The sequence below is a fragment of the Macrotis lagotis genome, chromosome 1 (assembly GCF_037893015.1).
Source record: "Macrotis lagotis isolate mMagLag1 chromosome 1, bilby.v1.9.chrom.fasta, whole genome shotgun sequence".
In the NCBI taxonomy this organism is placed as follows: Eukaryota; Metazoa; Chordata; class Mammalia; order Peramelemorphia; family Peramelidae; genus Macrotis; species Macrotis lagotis.
The window spans coordinates 355772074-355788488 of NC_133658.1; the positions used below are offsets into that span (position 1 = coordinate 355772074).

Here is a 16415-nt window from a genome sequence, read left to right on the forward strand (position 1 = left end):
TTCTATACAAAGGATCATGAACACAAATTAGCCTTTCCTTTTTGAACCAGGATCATCATCATCATCAAGATCATCAATGAGATGACTGGGGCTGTTTAGACCCATATTTATTGGCATCAGAGGTTGGGCTCAGAGGGTTTTTCTGTTGTCAGCAGTTCATGACTCACTTCTACCCTGATTGAAGCAAATCATTGAGGACTGGGAAACCATTAAAAAACCTAGATTTTATAGAATTATGTGCAAATAACAATAGGAATTAGTGAGGTGGGTGTATCTGTTAATCCCCTCCCTTCTCCCAACTCCAACCCCTCTACTGAGCATAGAGCTGGGAAGCTAAGGGTCTTTTGCTTTGAATAAGGAAAGAGACCTTTGGATAAGTGAAGCTTAAATTCTGCTGATCATCTAATGCTGGCTGCCAGTGTGGTTGGGGGATTAGTTACACTTCGCCAAAGGGGCTTCCGATCTTTTGCCAGGTTACTGCAAATACTCCTGTTTGCTAATCCAGATGCTTGCCCTACTTGCACCCTTGGAGTCACAGATGGAGGCAGTGGGGCCACATCTGGTTCAGAATCAAACACATTTATTTCACTTTAATTGAGTACAAGAACAGAGAGCACACACACGCATACAGCACGGGGGAGCACTGGCGGGGAGAGAACTGAGGGGCACAAGAGAGTGGGGGGCTAGCGAGGGAACAAGAAGGAGGCTTTCGAAGTCAGTTGGTCAAAGGTGCTTCTGAAAAAATAATTTATTTATAGTGTCGTTGTTCATGCAATTGCAGGCCAGTCTTGGAATGTGCTTGCAGGATTCAATATTTTAACAGGCACTGACACTTCCCACACCCTCAACCTGAAGGGATCCAGAGAAATAAAACAAGAAGGCTTCACAGAATCTTAGAACTGGAGAAGTCTCAGTGGGTCATCAGGCCAGCCCTCTCCCATCCCCAATTTTCATGGCTGAGGACCTGAGGGTCAGAGGGGAAGAAGTTGTTTGCCCACTGGGATGCAGTAAGCTGGTGGCAGAGCCAAGATTGAGACCTGTGTTTCCTGACCCCTAGATTCCTTCCCCCTCTAAGAAGACAAGCAAAGGAGAAGTGGTGAGAGGGGTGGAGAGAGAGGCAAGTCTGTTACCTAAAGTTTTCCATGGAGGGGATGGGTGGCTAAGAGCCAATGGCTTTATTTTGCAACTTCACTCCTCTAAGAGACCTGCTCCCTTGGTTTCCAGCCCTTTGGGGAAGAGAAAAAAGTGGGATAGTCTGGAGATCTCCAATGAATGAACTTACCCTGTAACTCCCAATGATCACATGCATCCTAGAGCCCCACCAGAAAAGTATTCACTAAACTCTCAGAGAGGCACAGAACTTATGGGAGTCATTAGAAGCTGAGACAGATAGCTTGGGTGGAGGTCCATGCTTGGGAATGGAGGTCTGGACCATAGACAAAAGGCTCTGAAAGAGCTGTTCACTCTTGCTCTCTGTAGGATCTACAAGACTCTTATGGTACTCTGATCTTGTCTTACCTAGAGTGCTAGGTTAGAATAACGTCCAAAGGAATCTAAGAAAGGAAGCACACATAGCTCCTCTCGGCTAGAGTTGGGATTGGGGAGAATCTCCTCAGTCCTGGATAACGCCAAAGGGAAATAATCCTGACACTGCCCTATCTCTCATGCTGCTCCCTATTTGACAGGGATGATTAAGAAGGGATTCCTTATCAGGTCAGGGTTAAAACTCAATCACCTCTGAGATCTTCTCCAACTCTGAGATTCTGTGAAGATGGATAATTAGAATCTGAATGTGTTTGGGGGGTGGAGCAAAGAGAGGAGATGATTAAAGTGCAGTGGGGGCATTTCTCCCCTAATTCCCTACTCCGTGGCAGCCCACTTAGAGGAGGTCCCCTCCCAGCCCTGGCCCTGACTCCAATGAGATCCAGCCAACAAGCAATGGAAAGCCGAGACACCATAGATGGTGATGGCCATGGCCCAGGAGATCCAAAGCTCTCCTTTCAAAGATTCTTTGTGGACCTTCCAGGGGGTCCATTGTTCTCATTTGGAGTTCAGATAATGAGAGAATTGGGTGAAGGGACCAGAATCTCTTCCAGGAAGCTAATAACCTGGGCCTCTTTTTATTACCAGCTTGAATCATAATAGGACTTAGAGCTTGAATTAAAAATTTAGTCCAACTCCTTCACTTTACAGATCAGAAAACTGAGACCCAGAGAAGTTAAATTGTCCAAGTTCACTCGGTCACTGAGTCATATTTGGGTTTCAGGAACAAGAGTTTGAGATTGAGCTTTAAATTCCTCTATGACCCAGGGCAATTATTGTCCTGGGTCTAGGTCCACCCCACCCCCGACCTCCCGACCTTGCTGCCACTCTGGCTCACCCTTTGGCACATGAAAAGGAGACTGAATTTTAGGAAGACTGGGAGGTAGGGCCAGGAAAAGCCTTACCAAGTTCTTAGAATCAGGGCCAATGACCAGCCATAATTGTTGTCAGGGAGAAAAAGGTATGTGACCATAAAAAGGGGGTTCAGGTCCCAACCCAAAACCAAGGGAAGGAGTCTAAGGTCCCAGGGTTAGGAGTAAACCCCCAAATCTTCTTCCTCCATTCCCAAAGCAAAAATCAGGCCTCCCTAGAATTCAGTTGGACTGGTAGAGGGAATAGGTAGGCATGGGAATAAAGAATAGTGAGGCCTCTTTAACTGGCACATTCTAGGCAATGACTTTGCTGCCTTCTTGCTAAATCGCTGCCCGTCCATCCCAGGACATGCCCCTCACTACCCACCAACCCACCATAGACAAACACCACACATTGTTTCACGACACCAATCCCTTCAGCCACCAAGACAGAACCTGCAACACAGACTCTAGGCCTCTTGGGGGGGGGGATTTCAGTGTGATCTAAGAACCTCAGAATACATCAACCAAAGAATTATAATTTAAAAACTTCGGCATCATACTTACCAGCACTGTTTATTTTAATATTTTCCCTGTTATATATAATATACATAACTTAAAAGCACATCTGTATGAATTGCCCCCCTCCCCATGGGCTGCACCATTGTAGTGAGAAGCCATGGACATGCAGAGGTCCACTTTTCCTCTCTTCGAGTTTGTCTCTCCAGGATTCTGTTTCCAATGAAGAGTCACCTGCAATTCTCTGGGCAGCCCTGGGTGGAACACAGGAGGTGAGGGGGCAACAAGGAGAGGGAAGAGGAAGAGAGTGGGGCAATGGTGGTGAGAGAATATGTCAAGACTAGCATGAGTTTGGGGGAGGGAGGAGAGTGGGGTACGGATACTAGCCATAGAGCCCAGTGTCAGGCCCAGAAAGAAACAACTCCTTCCTTTGTCAGTGGGGATCTTCTTTTCTTCTTTCAAATGTTGTTCTTGTTGGAGCTTCTATGATGCTTGCTTTGTTGCAAACCATTTCCCCTCAGACACACGGGTGACAAATATTGGAAAAGAAGGAGTGGATCACACGTTGAGTCCTCGCGAGATGGGAGATGCAGAACCTGTGGCTTGCTGTGCAGACTTGATGTTGTGAGGGTTCTGGTTTTTATTTCTGTTTATCATGGTAGTGTTTTTTCTTCTTTTTTTCTTTTCTTAAAAATCCCATCAATTTTTTTTTGTCTGCAAAGGCGAACGTAGGTGGTTGGTTTGCTTTAGCCGTTGGTTTGATTTCTTTCCCCCCAACTTCTGTAGCAGTGCAAGGCTATGTTCTGTTTGCTGTGTGTGTGTGTATATATATATATATATATACCTATATATATCTATACATATATATGTTCTTCCTTTGTAGTCTCTCAGCAGGGACGGAACATTGCAGCTGGGTTGTCTGTGTTTAGTTGCGGAATCCAGTGTGAAGACCCTCTCCTCAACTGCTCTCTAAGTTGGTTTGAATAGAGATGCCAACTTCTTTTCACAGGGGTCAAGATTCCTGGAAATTCAGGATACAGTAAGAAGGAAGGGAGGGAGGAAGGGAGAAAGAAAGGAAGGAAAGGAAGGAGAGGGAGGGAGGAAGGAAGGAAAAGAAGGAGGGAGGGAGGGAGGCAGAGAGGGAAGAGTAAAAATGACAAAGTTGGTTAATAATTTCTGACTATTTTTCTTGCCACTTCCCAACTCAGGTCTTTTCCTTCCCAGAAGTGAGCCTGGCTTCTTTGAGGATCAAGGCTGACCAATGTTCTTTCCACTCTTTTGATCTTTCTCTAAAAATGTTTATGATTCTGGTCTCCACCCAACTTGTTCTGTCCAATCATGGAGGGTTATAAAAACAAAATGACATTCATCCCATGAGTCTTTTAGGGGAGAAGTTGATTGAGGCTGAGGGGGGGAAGTATGCCAAGGGCTGGGGTGGGGGGTTGGGGGGAGTATGCCAAGAGGTGGGATAAGAAATAAAAGGAAGGAGGCTCTGCTCCTGAAAACCATCACTGCTTGAAAGTGGGATCTAAAAGAGAAAGATGGCACAATGTGGGGTGATAGCATGAAAGAATTAAAGAAGGTAGATGATAGAGCCTGAGGAGGAGGAGAAGAAAGACAAGTTTGGATGCCAAAGAAGGAGCAGAGGCAGCGAGATGTAAAAGCAACTGTCATAGATCCACAGGTGGGAGCAACAGGGGTAGGAGGATGCAAAAATGGGAAATCTTGTAAAGAACTTGGACACATATTTGTTGGGGAATGGAAGTGAACCTAAGACATTATACAGTGAATGGAACAGAAAAAGGAGAGCGGTATGGGGGAGGGAGAGTGAGAGGGGGTGGTGTTAGATGGAGGAGACAAAGCAGAAAAGATATTTCAGAGAGGGGAAGAGAATTGATTGGAAGGGACCTCAGAATCAAGATTCAGAGCTTAGAGATCAAGTCCAGTTCTCTCATTTTACAAATGAAGAAAATGAGGCACAGGATAAGTCAGTAGCAGAGTTGGGGCTAGAACTTAGGATATCTCAAAGACTAATCTTTATTTTTTTAAATAGTATTTAAATAGTATTTTATTTTTTGTAAAGACAAATTTTAACTTTCATTTTAAAAATTTGAGTTCCAAATTTTCTCTCTCCCTCCTTTACCTCCTCTGTCCCTAAGACAACAAGCAATGTGCATTCAAACTCTAGCATTTTTCATCATGAGAACTTTGGAAATGTCTTGGATCACTTTACTGATCCAAGAATAACCAAGTCATCATTCATACTTGATTTTTGTACAGTGTTGATATTACTGTGTACAATGTATTCCTAGTTCTGCTCACTTCACTTTGCATCAATTCATGTCTTTCCAGATGTTTTGAAACCATCCCACTCATCATTTCTTATATTAAATAGTATTCCATTACATTCATGTTGCAACTTGTTCAAACATTGCCCAATTGATGGACATCCCCTCAGTTTCCAATTCTTTTCATTGCAAAAAGAGCTGCTCTAAATATTTTTATACAGCTAAGATGCCCCCCTACCCCAGTCCCACTTTTTATAATCTCTTTAGGATACAGACACATGGTTGGATCAGTTCACAATTCCACTGATGGTGCATTAATGTCTCAATTTTTCCACATCCCTTCCAACATTTATCATTTTCCTTTCCTGTCCTATTAGCCTAATTGATTGATTCTTAACAGAATGATGCTCTTCTTCCCTCCCCTAACCCCCATTCTCAGTGACTTGATCTTATTCCCTTCTTGTTCCATTTAACTCTTTTTCAAATATGAATTTGTCAGAGTTCTACTTGATATGTGGAATACTGATAATGGTTTCCACAGTCCCTAAGTTGTCTTTAATGCACACTTTCCTCCAAATAAAAACCAGTCTAATCTTTCTTATATTCAGGCTTGTATTCATCATTACCCTCCTCAAAGACTTTCATTGACTCCCCATTGTCTATTATAGCAGGATCATAGTCCTGTTCATGGCCCCTATTTTCTTATGAGTATTAGTATTATCCAGTAGTCTGTTAGAGCAGATCAGCCTGGCTCTCAAACAGCTTGTTAAATTTTTAGTGTGACCATCTATAAATTAGGAATCAGCAAATTACTACAAATCAAAGCTTGACTTATTGCTCTATAGATTGTTATGATAAAGCAAATATTAATGGTTAAATTTAAATTTAAAGGTATGCTTTGCTTTTACTTACTAGCACACCCTTGGTTATCTAAATAGATTGTGTACCCCCATTACTCAAGTTCCACAAAGAACTTTGTTCTTGTTCTTTCTGTTTCCCCTTCTTCCTCTTTCCCTTCTCTCTCCTTATTGTGCCTGAAAAAATGTATGTTTAATTCTATACCCATGAAGATTCTTTCTACATCCTCCACATGTTGCTCCCCAATCCAGGAAGCCTGTACAGGGGAAGAAAAACTTGATTGAGGTTGTAAAGGTTGGAAGGATAAATGTCATGCAATTTTTCTATGGCTGAGGTCATTCATGCATCCCAAGATATAGAATACCTGTGATTTCCCCTAACTTGAATGCTACCTGTGCATAGAATAGTCAGCAGTCAGAAAGATTTATCTTTCTGAATTCAAATCCAGCCTCAGACACTTACTAGGCATGTGACCTTGGGCAAGTCATTTAATCCTGTTTGCCTCAGTGTCCTTATCTGTAAAATGAACTGGAGAAGGAAATGGCAAACCATTCCAGTATCTCTACAATAAAAGCCCCAAAATGGGGTCACAAAGAGTTAGACAATTAAATAACCACAAACCTATGCATGAGTGATAAGAGGTTAGAGGAAAGGCCTTGGAGGTACTCTAGCTGACATTCATTACCTGTGGCTTCTTGTCCCTTTCTTCAGGAGATGGGTCTGTTTCTCTGTATACAACAGCTTTGGTTACCAGCATGTCTGGGTGTTGCAGTTTGGCCTCCTTGATGGCCAAAGCCAGTGCCTGCATAGGACAATATATGATATGAACAACCCTTACTTTGAACACAAAGACCCAGACCCTAAAATTTTCAGGGGGAGAGGAAGAAGAAGAGAAGAGTACATCCTTAAACACACCCCATCCACTGATGTCAGGGCTGAATTGTAGAGTTTGGAGCACATCTTTGCAGTAGAAGTCAGGTTACCAACGAAACCTAAATTAACTTTTCTAAATGAATTAGATTAGGAGTTCCCTTCCCTCAACCAACACATGTCTCTGCCCTGTAGATACCAATTAAATGACAGTTCTATACCTTATTGAATGTAAGTCTTATTTGCCCAGGAGATCAAAGACCTTTGGGGTAAAAAAAAGATTGGAGGTATGCTGAAGTCGGCTTGAACTGGTTTTGAAAAATTAGCTCTTAAATATTCAGTGTAATTATTTACATATTAGAAATTGACAGGTACTACAAATCAGAGATTGATTTATTATTTTATTGATTATCTAGATTTTGTTAAAAAGCAATGGAGAAAATATTAATAATGCAGATTAAACTTTAAGTGTTTCATTTACATTTTCTTCTCCTACCCCAAGAGTTAGTTGTTAAATATTTACCAACTCTCTAGAAGATCAAAGATTGGTACTACTTCTTAGTTTTGCCTACAGGACCTCAGCTCATTTCTGATAATCTAATAAGTTTCATGTACAAAGAATGAATGAGTGAAGTGGAAATTGCTTGGTGAATTTTTCTCTTATCGACCTGAGTTTTGCTTTGAAGGAAGTTTAGGGTTTCTTTTGAGGTCGTTCAATGGGGAAAATAGTTTGGTGTTTTTGTTCAAAATCCAGTAATTTCCTAAACCTGGAAGGAAATCTTAGGACCATTAAATTTAGAATTAGAAAGGACAAGAGACTTCCTTTTACAGAGGAGAAAATTAGCCCAGAGAGGGAAAATAATTTATTTTAGGTCATACATAAAGTCTATAGAAAAGCTAAGATATGAATCCAGTTCACTGGATTGTCAGGAATCTTTCCATTAAACCATTTCAGTTTCCTAGTCATTGCTTCTGGGAGACTCAAGCCAGGTTATTAGATAAAGGGGCAGGAATGAGTTGGGTAGAAGAAGAGTAATGAATATCACTAACACAGTCACAGTGGTAAGAGGTCTATGGTGGATGAAAGGCAGATCTCAGTTTTGTACTGATGTTTCACCCTTCAGACTCCCTAATCCCAAATCAGTTTAGAACATTAGAAAATGGATTCATTCATGTCCTTCAATTGGGGAATGGCTTAACAAACTATGGTATATGTATATCATGGAACACCATTGTTCTATTAGAAACCAGGAGGGATGGGAATTCAGGGAAACCTGGAGGGATTTGCGTGAACTGATGCTGAGTGAGATGACCAGAACCAGAAAAAAACCGTACACCCTAACAGCAACAGGGGGTGATGTTCAACCTTGATAAACTTGCTCATTCCATCAGCACGACAATCAGGGACAATTTTGAACTATCTGCAATGGAGAAAACCACCTGTATTCAGAGAAAGAATTGTGGAGTTTGAACAAAGAGACCAGAGATTATTACCTTTAATTTGGGGGGGGGAACAAACTGTTATCTTATTATGTAATTTTGCTATCTCTTATACTTTATTTTTCTTCCTTAAGGATATGATTCATCTCTCATCACCTTCAACTTAGATCAGTATATACCATGGAAACAATGTAAAGACTAATAGAATGCCTTCTGTGGGGGGATGGGGAGGGAAGCAAGATTAGGGGTAAAATTGTAAAACTCAAAATAAATAAAATCTTTCTAAAAAAATGGATTCATTCTTTAGTTCACACTCATCCTCTTCTCTAGCCTGGTCAAATGACCTGTGATTAAGGGTTAAGGTTCTAGGTAGAACAGATAGCATACCTGGTCTTGATCTACATCTTCATCTCCTGTGATGATGATACGCTTCTCTATCCTAGTCTCAGAAAATCCTCCTTTCACAGTCTGAAGAGAGACATGGAAAAAGTCAGAAACCATCTTGTCCAATCAACACCTTCATTCACAGATCAGGGGGTTAAGACCACACAGGGGAGTGTATTTAGCCAAAGTAATCCAAGGAGCAAGTAGAAGGGATGATATTTGAATCAAAACTTTAGTTTACTAGCATCATCATGGAAAGTCTGGCCATGATCATCTCAAATCTATCTATGGTCCAAAACACCCTCTCCATTCATGCCCTTTTGCTAGGCAAAGATATATTCTCCTAGTTATTAAAATATTGAGAAATCTTTGACTCCTTTTTCTCTTCATTCATCAAATCTGGTCAGACACTGAATTCTAACAATTCTTTCTTTAAAGTATCTTTTGGATTTGTCCCTTCTCTATCCCCTGGCACAATGGTTTCCTCCATTGGACTAGCCATGTTTAATGTCTTTCAAAATCCCAGACAGACTGATCCAGATGAAGAAACTAAGGCAAATAAGGTTAAATGACTTACCCAGGGTCACACAGCTAAAAAAAATCTCTGAGGCTACATAGAACTGAAGTTTTCTTGAGGTCATGTCAACACTCTAAATACTGTGCCACCCAGCTGCCCCATACCCCTAGAATAGTACTTCTCTCGTGTCACTCCCCAGTCTAAAGGAGATGAGTCCTCTCCCACCTGGCTTAGCCTTCCTAGACAACCTTCTTTCCAAAAGCACCTCAGTAAAAGTTCTCTGTTCCAGTTTGGCTAGGGCTTCAGTGTTCTGCAATATGTATTTATAACTTGACTCATACTGCTTCTCCTCTCCTCCTACCCAGAATGCTTTCTCAGTCCTATACCTATCACCTATGTAAATCCGACCCATATTTCAAAACCAGCTAAGTCCAACCTCCTGCTTAAAACCTCCCACTGATCTCCCTGTCTTCTAAACTCCCAGCAATAAGAACAAGAGCAAACATGTTCATAGCACTTAGGGTTTGTAGTTTCCTTCCCAATTCTAGGAGATAGGGTTAGTATACAAGGATTATTCCCAGAAGATCTGCTGCCAGAAAGGATCTCCCCACCTTTTTATTTGGGGGGCTCAGAGTGGATGTAACTTTCCCACGGTCAAAAAGTAGGTGTAGGCATAGGATGTGAACCAAGTTCTCCTGACTCCTAGTCACCTCTCTCCACTGTCCCAAGCTACCTCTCACCATACCTTTCCAGTATGCAGAGTCAGTATTCAACTATACCTTTAAGCACACAAAATTTTGCAGTTTGTTTTTATTTCAGTTGACTCTTAACTTCCTTTGCTAAACTGTGAATACAAAAGATCATGCACGGCTTGCATTTTTTCTAAATCTAATTTCGTAACATTTTAAGTTCTAAACTGTCTTCATTTCTCTCTCCCTCCCTAGCACTGGAGGTGATCACTTCACAAACATACACACACACACACTTTCACATATGTATACATGTGTATATGTATAAAATATAACAAAATTAGATTAAAAAAATGTAAGACATTCTGATCCTTCTCCTTAAGGTATGTACCTTATATATGTAAAAGCATATCATACATACTTCTATTCATCAATTTTTTCTCTAGAGGTTCAAAACATCTTCCTTCCTAGGTCCTTTTAGGAGACTCAAGCATTTATAATGCTCAGAATAAGTTAGTCATTAACAGTTATACTTTGAACAATATTGCTGCATTTCTTATATTTCTTTAATCTTACATAACATAGAATAGTACTGAGACTATAGCAGAAACTAAAAAAATTTTTTTGATAAGTAATAACCCTGATAAAGACAGGACTAGTTATTTTCTCTATTGCAGAGGTGAAGAAATTGAATCCATTCAGCATGTAGCCCTCTGTCCTTTTTAGCCCAATCTAGTCCATCATCTCCCACCTGGCCTTCTGGTCCCTTTGGCCTTCTGGTCCCTTCTAGCCCAATCTAGTGCAGCACCTCCCACCTAGCCCTCTGGTACCTTCTAGTCCAATCTAGTCCAGTACCTCCCACCTGGCCTCTGGTCTCTTCTAACCTGATCCAATGCCTCTCACCTGGCCCTCTAATGTCATCTAGCTCAATCTAGTCCAGAACCTCTCATTTCTAATTTTTCCCATAGAGAAGAAGGGACTTTGCCCAAGGTCATAAGGCGTACTTGGGGCAGACCTTGGACTAAAACTGCTCTTTAGTGGCTTTCCTCAGGAGTTCCATATATAAAGCTAGAAGATTCCTTACAGAACATTTAATTAAAGATCCTCATTTTACACTTAAGAAAAAGGAGACTGGGAGGTTAAGCAACTTGCTTACTCCCTATGCATTATTAAGTAATAAAAGTAGTAAGTTAAAAAAAGTCAGAATTCAAACCCGGGTCTCTGATTTCAAATCAAGCAATCTTTATACTGCACCACACTGCCTCAAGTTCCACAGAGTTGGGATGCCTTGTATGCCATGAATCCCCTTCCCCATACTCACTTTGGTAACATGAGTAGTAGTGGAAGTGGACAGGGTTTCTGCAGTGGCTCCATAGGCGCCGGCAAGGACATCTTTCCCGATGATCTGCAGAGGACACAAGTTCTACCCCATTAGGTGAAGGAGTCATGACCTCCCACAAGAATGCTGGGAAAGAGTCTTGGGGTTGGGTTGGGTTGAGGAACACCCTCTGGGATAAGTGATCTTTGCAATTTGAGGCTATGGCACATGCTTTGAGAACCAATAGTTTAAGTTAATAAGGAAAAGAGAGTGCCCTGAATTATCTTTCTCCCCTACTCCCAGTCCAACCAGGAGGAAGGACAAAGAAAGAAAAATGAGGTGGACAATGTCTCAATAGGGTTGGCCACTAGCCCTCTCTCCAGGCACAGGTTTGGTCATAGAATCTTAGACCAGGGAAGGCATTTTCAAGATTATCAACTATACTTTATTTCAGGGGTCAGAAGACAAGTGCAGAGAAGTTGCACCTTAACTTATTCAAGGGGATGAGACCAGAACCAAGGTCTTCTGGCTCCTAGTTTAGAAGTTTTCTGAAACACACCATGTATGAAGAGGTTCATGTTGCTGCCTCAGGTATGCCCCTGGAACCCTGAAGGCAGTGGTAGCCCACTTGGGTTTGGGGGCCTAATTTCAGGAAAGATAACATCCAAAAAAGATCTGAGGCCATGCCACAGTTAAGGGCACTGGGAATGTTTAGCCTGGAAAAGACCAGGGGTGAAAAGGAAAATAGAAAGGATGAAAAGAACCCCTGTCAAGTATGTGAAAGCTCACCCAGAGAAGAAAATAAATTTATTCTACTTGACCTTAGAAACGAGAAGTAGGAGTGATGGATAGAAATTATACAGAGGTATAAATTTTGCCATATAATAGGGAAAAAAAGTTCATAAGGAATGGATACATAGGGAACCCAAAATGATCCTGACTCCAGGGATGACTCTGGAAATCAAAACTGGTAATCCACTCTACTCCCTAGGCCATTGGGTTTTTGGTGACCATGGATGTGGGTGGAGGATGTATCACTTACTGGAGAAAGGGAACGGATTTCTGTTGCCACTGTCTGTGGACCTGGAATCATGGCTGCTGCTCCCTTTCCAGACTTCAGACTGTTCTCCTTGAAAAACAACAATACTTGATCTCAAGGGCTTGCCAGGCCCAAGGGGAGAGTGGGTAGGTCCCTAGGGCCCTCCCTCATGGGCATCAGTATAAGGGAACACTCCCACAGCCATAGGGTTTCTTATTAATTACTAATAAACAAATAATTAATGAGTGGAAGTGGTACTACCGAATCTCAAGGGTACAATAATATAGCTTATTCATTCATCATTCAAAAAACATTTATTAATCGCCAATGATGTGCCAGACTGCTAAATGCTGAAGATAAAAGGAGATTATGTTTTACTGGAGGAACATTTAAGACTGACAAATTAAAGCAAAATATAAAAAGCTAAATGTTAAGCAATTTGGAATGAAAAGACTAGATTCAGTGAGTTCTGAGATTCCTTCTACTTGTGAAATTCTCTAAGTCTAAACCAGAGAGGACAGCAGCTATCTAAGGAAGCCTCTTTTTCCAAGTAGGATTTCCTCTATAACCTCCCTAACACGATTCTGACAGCTACTGCTACTACTACTACTGTTACTGCTGCTGCTACTGCTATTGCTACTGCTACTACTACTACCATCACCACTACTGCCATGGGCGCTACTATCAAGAAAAGAAGAAAAAAAGAGGAAAGAAAAAGAGTGGAAAGAAGAGGGAAGGAAAAGAAAAAAAAAAAGGAGAGAGTTTCATAGCTATAGTGTTAGCTCCTGGGTGGTGCAGTAGAGTGCCAGGGTCTGGAGTCAGGAACACCTATGTTCAAATCTAGGCTCAGACACTTACTAGCTATGTGAACCTGGACAAGTCAATTTGCTGTTTGCCTCAGTTTCCTCAACTGTAAAACAAGCTGGAGAAGAAAACGGAATAGTATTCTAGTATTTTTGCCAAGAAAAGCCCAAATAGGAATTACAGAGAGTTGACACAACTAAAATGAATGAACAGTAGCTATAGAGATAGAAGAGACCTCAGAGGACAAACTCTTTACTTTACTGATGAAGCTGAGACTCAGGGGGGGTTGTGACTAGTCCATGATTTTTTGTTTTATTGCCATTATTAAGCATGATGGAATTGTGTTCTTTTTATATTACTCTGTACTTTCTGAGGCCCAAGTCAAAGATCCATTTCTAGATCTTAGGGATCCTAGGATTGAGGAAGGGGACCAAGAGCACAGAACACAGTGCCAAATGACAGAAACAAAAAGTTTTATCTATTTACTTTAAAGGAGAGGAAAATTAAGTGGGAAGGAAGGAAGGGAAAGGACTTGGTTCAAGGTCATAGAGGTAATGTGTTAAAAGTAAATGCAGGCATATGAATGAGGTAGCTTGCTGGATAGTCTCCCTGCCTTGATCTCTCCCCAGCTAGTCCATCTTCCACTCAGCTTATAGTCATCTTCCTCATGCTATGTCACCCTTTACTCAATCAACTCCAGTAATTCCCCTAGGGAATGCCTAGCACCTCTACAAAATCCTCTCTTTGGCATCTAAAGATCTTCCTGACCTGGCCCTCCTCTGACCTATCCAGTCATTTTATACCTTACCACCTCACCCTTGCTACTTATTCTGGCCTCATTTTTGTTCCTTGAACAAACATCCCAACGTCATACTTGGAATTCTCTTCCTCCTTTTCTCTACTACCTGGTTTCTTTCAAGGCCCAGCTAAAATCTATTTTCGACATGAATCCTTTTCTAATACTCCTTAATTCAAATGCCTTCCTTCTCTTGATTATTTCAAATTAACCTGTAATACAGTTTATTTACACATAGCTGCTTGCATGTTGTCTCCTCCATTAGTCTGGGAGTTTCTTCTTTGGTTCCCCAATGCTTAGCACCAACACATGGCAGGCACTTAATAAATGTTTACTAACCACCAGATTGACCACCATGATAAGGGCTCAAAAAGGTGTTTCCGATTAAGCATTAGTTGCATAGAAAAATTGGTCTTTCAGAATCTCCAAGAATCTTAGTTCATCAGAGTATGCCCCCTCCCTACAGCCATGTGACAGAGGCCCAGAGTCACACATCTGCCCAAGCTCAACCTATTTCATAAATTGATGGTTTGACCACGTCCCCTGAAGGAGAGGGGCCTGAAAGGCCCATGTCCAGCACTGCCAGTCATCGTCCACCCCTTTGTTCTACAGGAGACAGAAGGACTATGCCAGCTTACTCAGCTTACCATAGTAGTGGAGGTGGTTTCCGTGGTGACAGAGTGAGAAGTTGTTACCATCTCTTTTACCCCAGGTGCGCCCCCATCCACCTGATGTCAAGAGGAAAGTTTAGAGGATAATGTGAGCTGACTGGAAATACAGACATGAACATAAGACTCATGATGAAATCACAGGAGGTCAAGAGCTGGGAGGGATCCCCCACTCCCTTGGTTTTACTGGCATTACTTGAGATCTCTCTTGACAGACTTCTCAAGAGCAGGGCCAGGATGGGGAACAGTGGGGAAGGGTGCGTCACCTGGGCTGCATCCATCGTGCTGACTCTGGCCTGCAACACGGCCTCAGGCTCAATCTTCTTTCTGATGGCCATGCTGCTGACAGTTACTGTCTCGGTCTTCACAGTCTGAGGGGTGAAAGGGAAGGGTTGTAACTTTCAGCAACCCACCCAGAATGGGGATCCCAGCCCACTGGGGACTGAGGCATGTGGGCAGAGCTTCACTGGCCCCCAGGATGCAGCAGCTCTGGAAGGTCAGCCCACCCAGGGGGACCCCACCTCTCCTGCAGAGGCAATTCCCTCCTGCTCAGACAATGCATGAGTTTAAGGAGGAGGGAAGTCATCCTAGCCAAGTCCGGAGGGCATTGTCATAACACACTAGGAAAAAAGAATGGGTAAAAGCAAAGAAAAACAGATCACATTCATATTGTGGTGTTTGTTCATGCACAGTAACACACAAGAAAGGATGCAAAATAAATTTTAAAATGATGCATACAATGACATAAATGGGAAGCATAATAGCAATACAATCAAAACAGAATGTTATGAAATCATCATGACCAAGACTGGCCCTCCTCATATTGAGGAGATATGAGAATGTACCCCCACTCTTCTTTGCAGAGTTGTGGGGCTATGGGTTTAGAACACAACATATAGAATCAGGTTACTTGATATACTGATTAATTTCCAGGTATTCCTTCTTTACCTCATTTTGTTTTAAAAAAAAAAGGAGGACTTTCTAGGGAGGGGAAGAAGGAGGGATAGAGTAGGAAATATAGGTAATATAAAAACAAGAGGTAGTAATTAAGTTTGCTGTTCGTCTTTTTAAAAAGTTGGTTAACTGGGTAGTTCCCTTGATATAACCCCAAGAGAAAGGAAGGGAAGGCATTGTTTCAATTTAACAAATATGGTAACTGAGGTTCAGAAAAGCTATGCCTTAGTCATATAGCTAAGAAGTATCTGAAGTCAGAACTTGAACCCAGATCTCCTAACACTACACTGACTCCCAAAGAGCTCAAGGGGAAATGTTAAAAACAAGGCCCAGAGATGAAGTTGTCCTGGGTACTGCAGACTGCAGTTCAGAGAATCTCAGAGCTGAGAGCTCCAAAAAAACCTTTGGTTTAAGCTTCTCTTTTTAAATAAGAACCAAGGAAGTGGTGGTGGCTCGGAATCTTGTGAAAAACCCAAGGGGATCAAAGGTCTGCTACCTACTACTTGTGTGATCATTGCTGGTCTCAATCTCCTCTATAAACAGTTTGACCTAGATTTCTAAGCTTCTTTCCTGCTTCACAATTTATGTTCCTGCCAGAGGATCACACAAGTGAACCAATGGCAAAGCCAGGGTGAGAAGCCAGATCCTCTTGACCCCTCTTATCCCCATGTCCCAGTGAGCTTAAATACTCAAGTGAGAAGGAGTGTGAACAACTCTGGGAGCCCAAAGGAAGCCCAGGGCTGGAGAGTAGATTCTCAACCACCTCTCCTGGGAAGCCCACCCTGAATAACCCTGCCCTCCACATACCTTTATCTGGCCTCCCTGAACTTCATCTGTACCAAGTGAAATCACTCTCAATTACCTTGAAACCCTTCTCA

General features: G+C 42.0%; 1 protein-coding gene across 8 annotated transcripts in view; it reads right to left on the minus strand.

Moving 5' to 3' along the window:
- Positions 1-563: 563 nt before the first annotated feature.
- The window catches only part of EPB41L1 (erythrocyte membrane protein band 4.1 like 1), a 111175-nt gene continuing 95323 nt past the window's right edge, over positions 564-16415 (minus strand). For 7 of the 8 annotated variants that reach the window (XM_074212042.1, XM_074212040.1, XM_074212037.1 and 4 more), the window contains 7 exons: positions 14850-14954; positions 14563-14643; positions 12319-12405; positions 11280-11363; positions 8756-8836; positions 6744-6860; positions 564-3933 (listed from right to left, as the gene is read on the minus strand). In XM_074212042.1, coding sequence (XP_074068143.1) covers positions 3925-3933; positions 6744-6860; positions 8756-8836; positions 11280-11363; positions 12319-12405; positions 14563-14643; positions 14850-14954 — 564 coding nt within the window. In that variant the 3' untranslated portion in view covers positions 564-3924. The remainder of the gene's footprint in view (positions 3934-6743; positions 6861-8755; positions 8837-11279; positions 11364-12318; positions 12406-14562; positions 14644-14849; positions 14955-16415) is intronic. The other variant, XM_074212041.1, reaches the window with a different exon arrangement.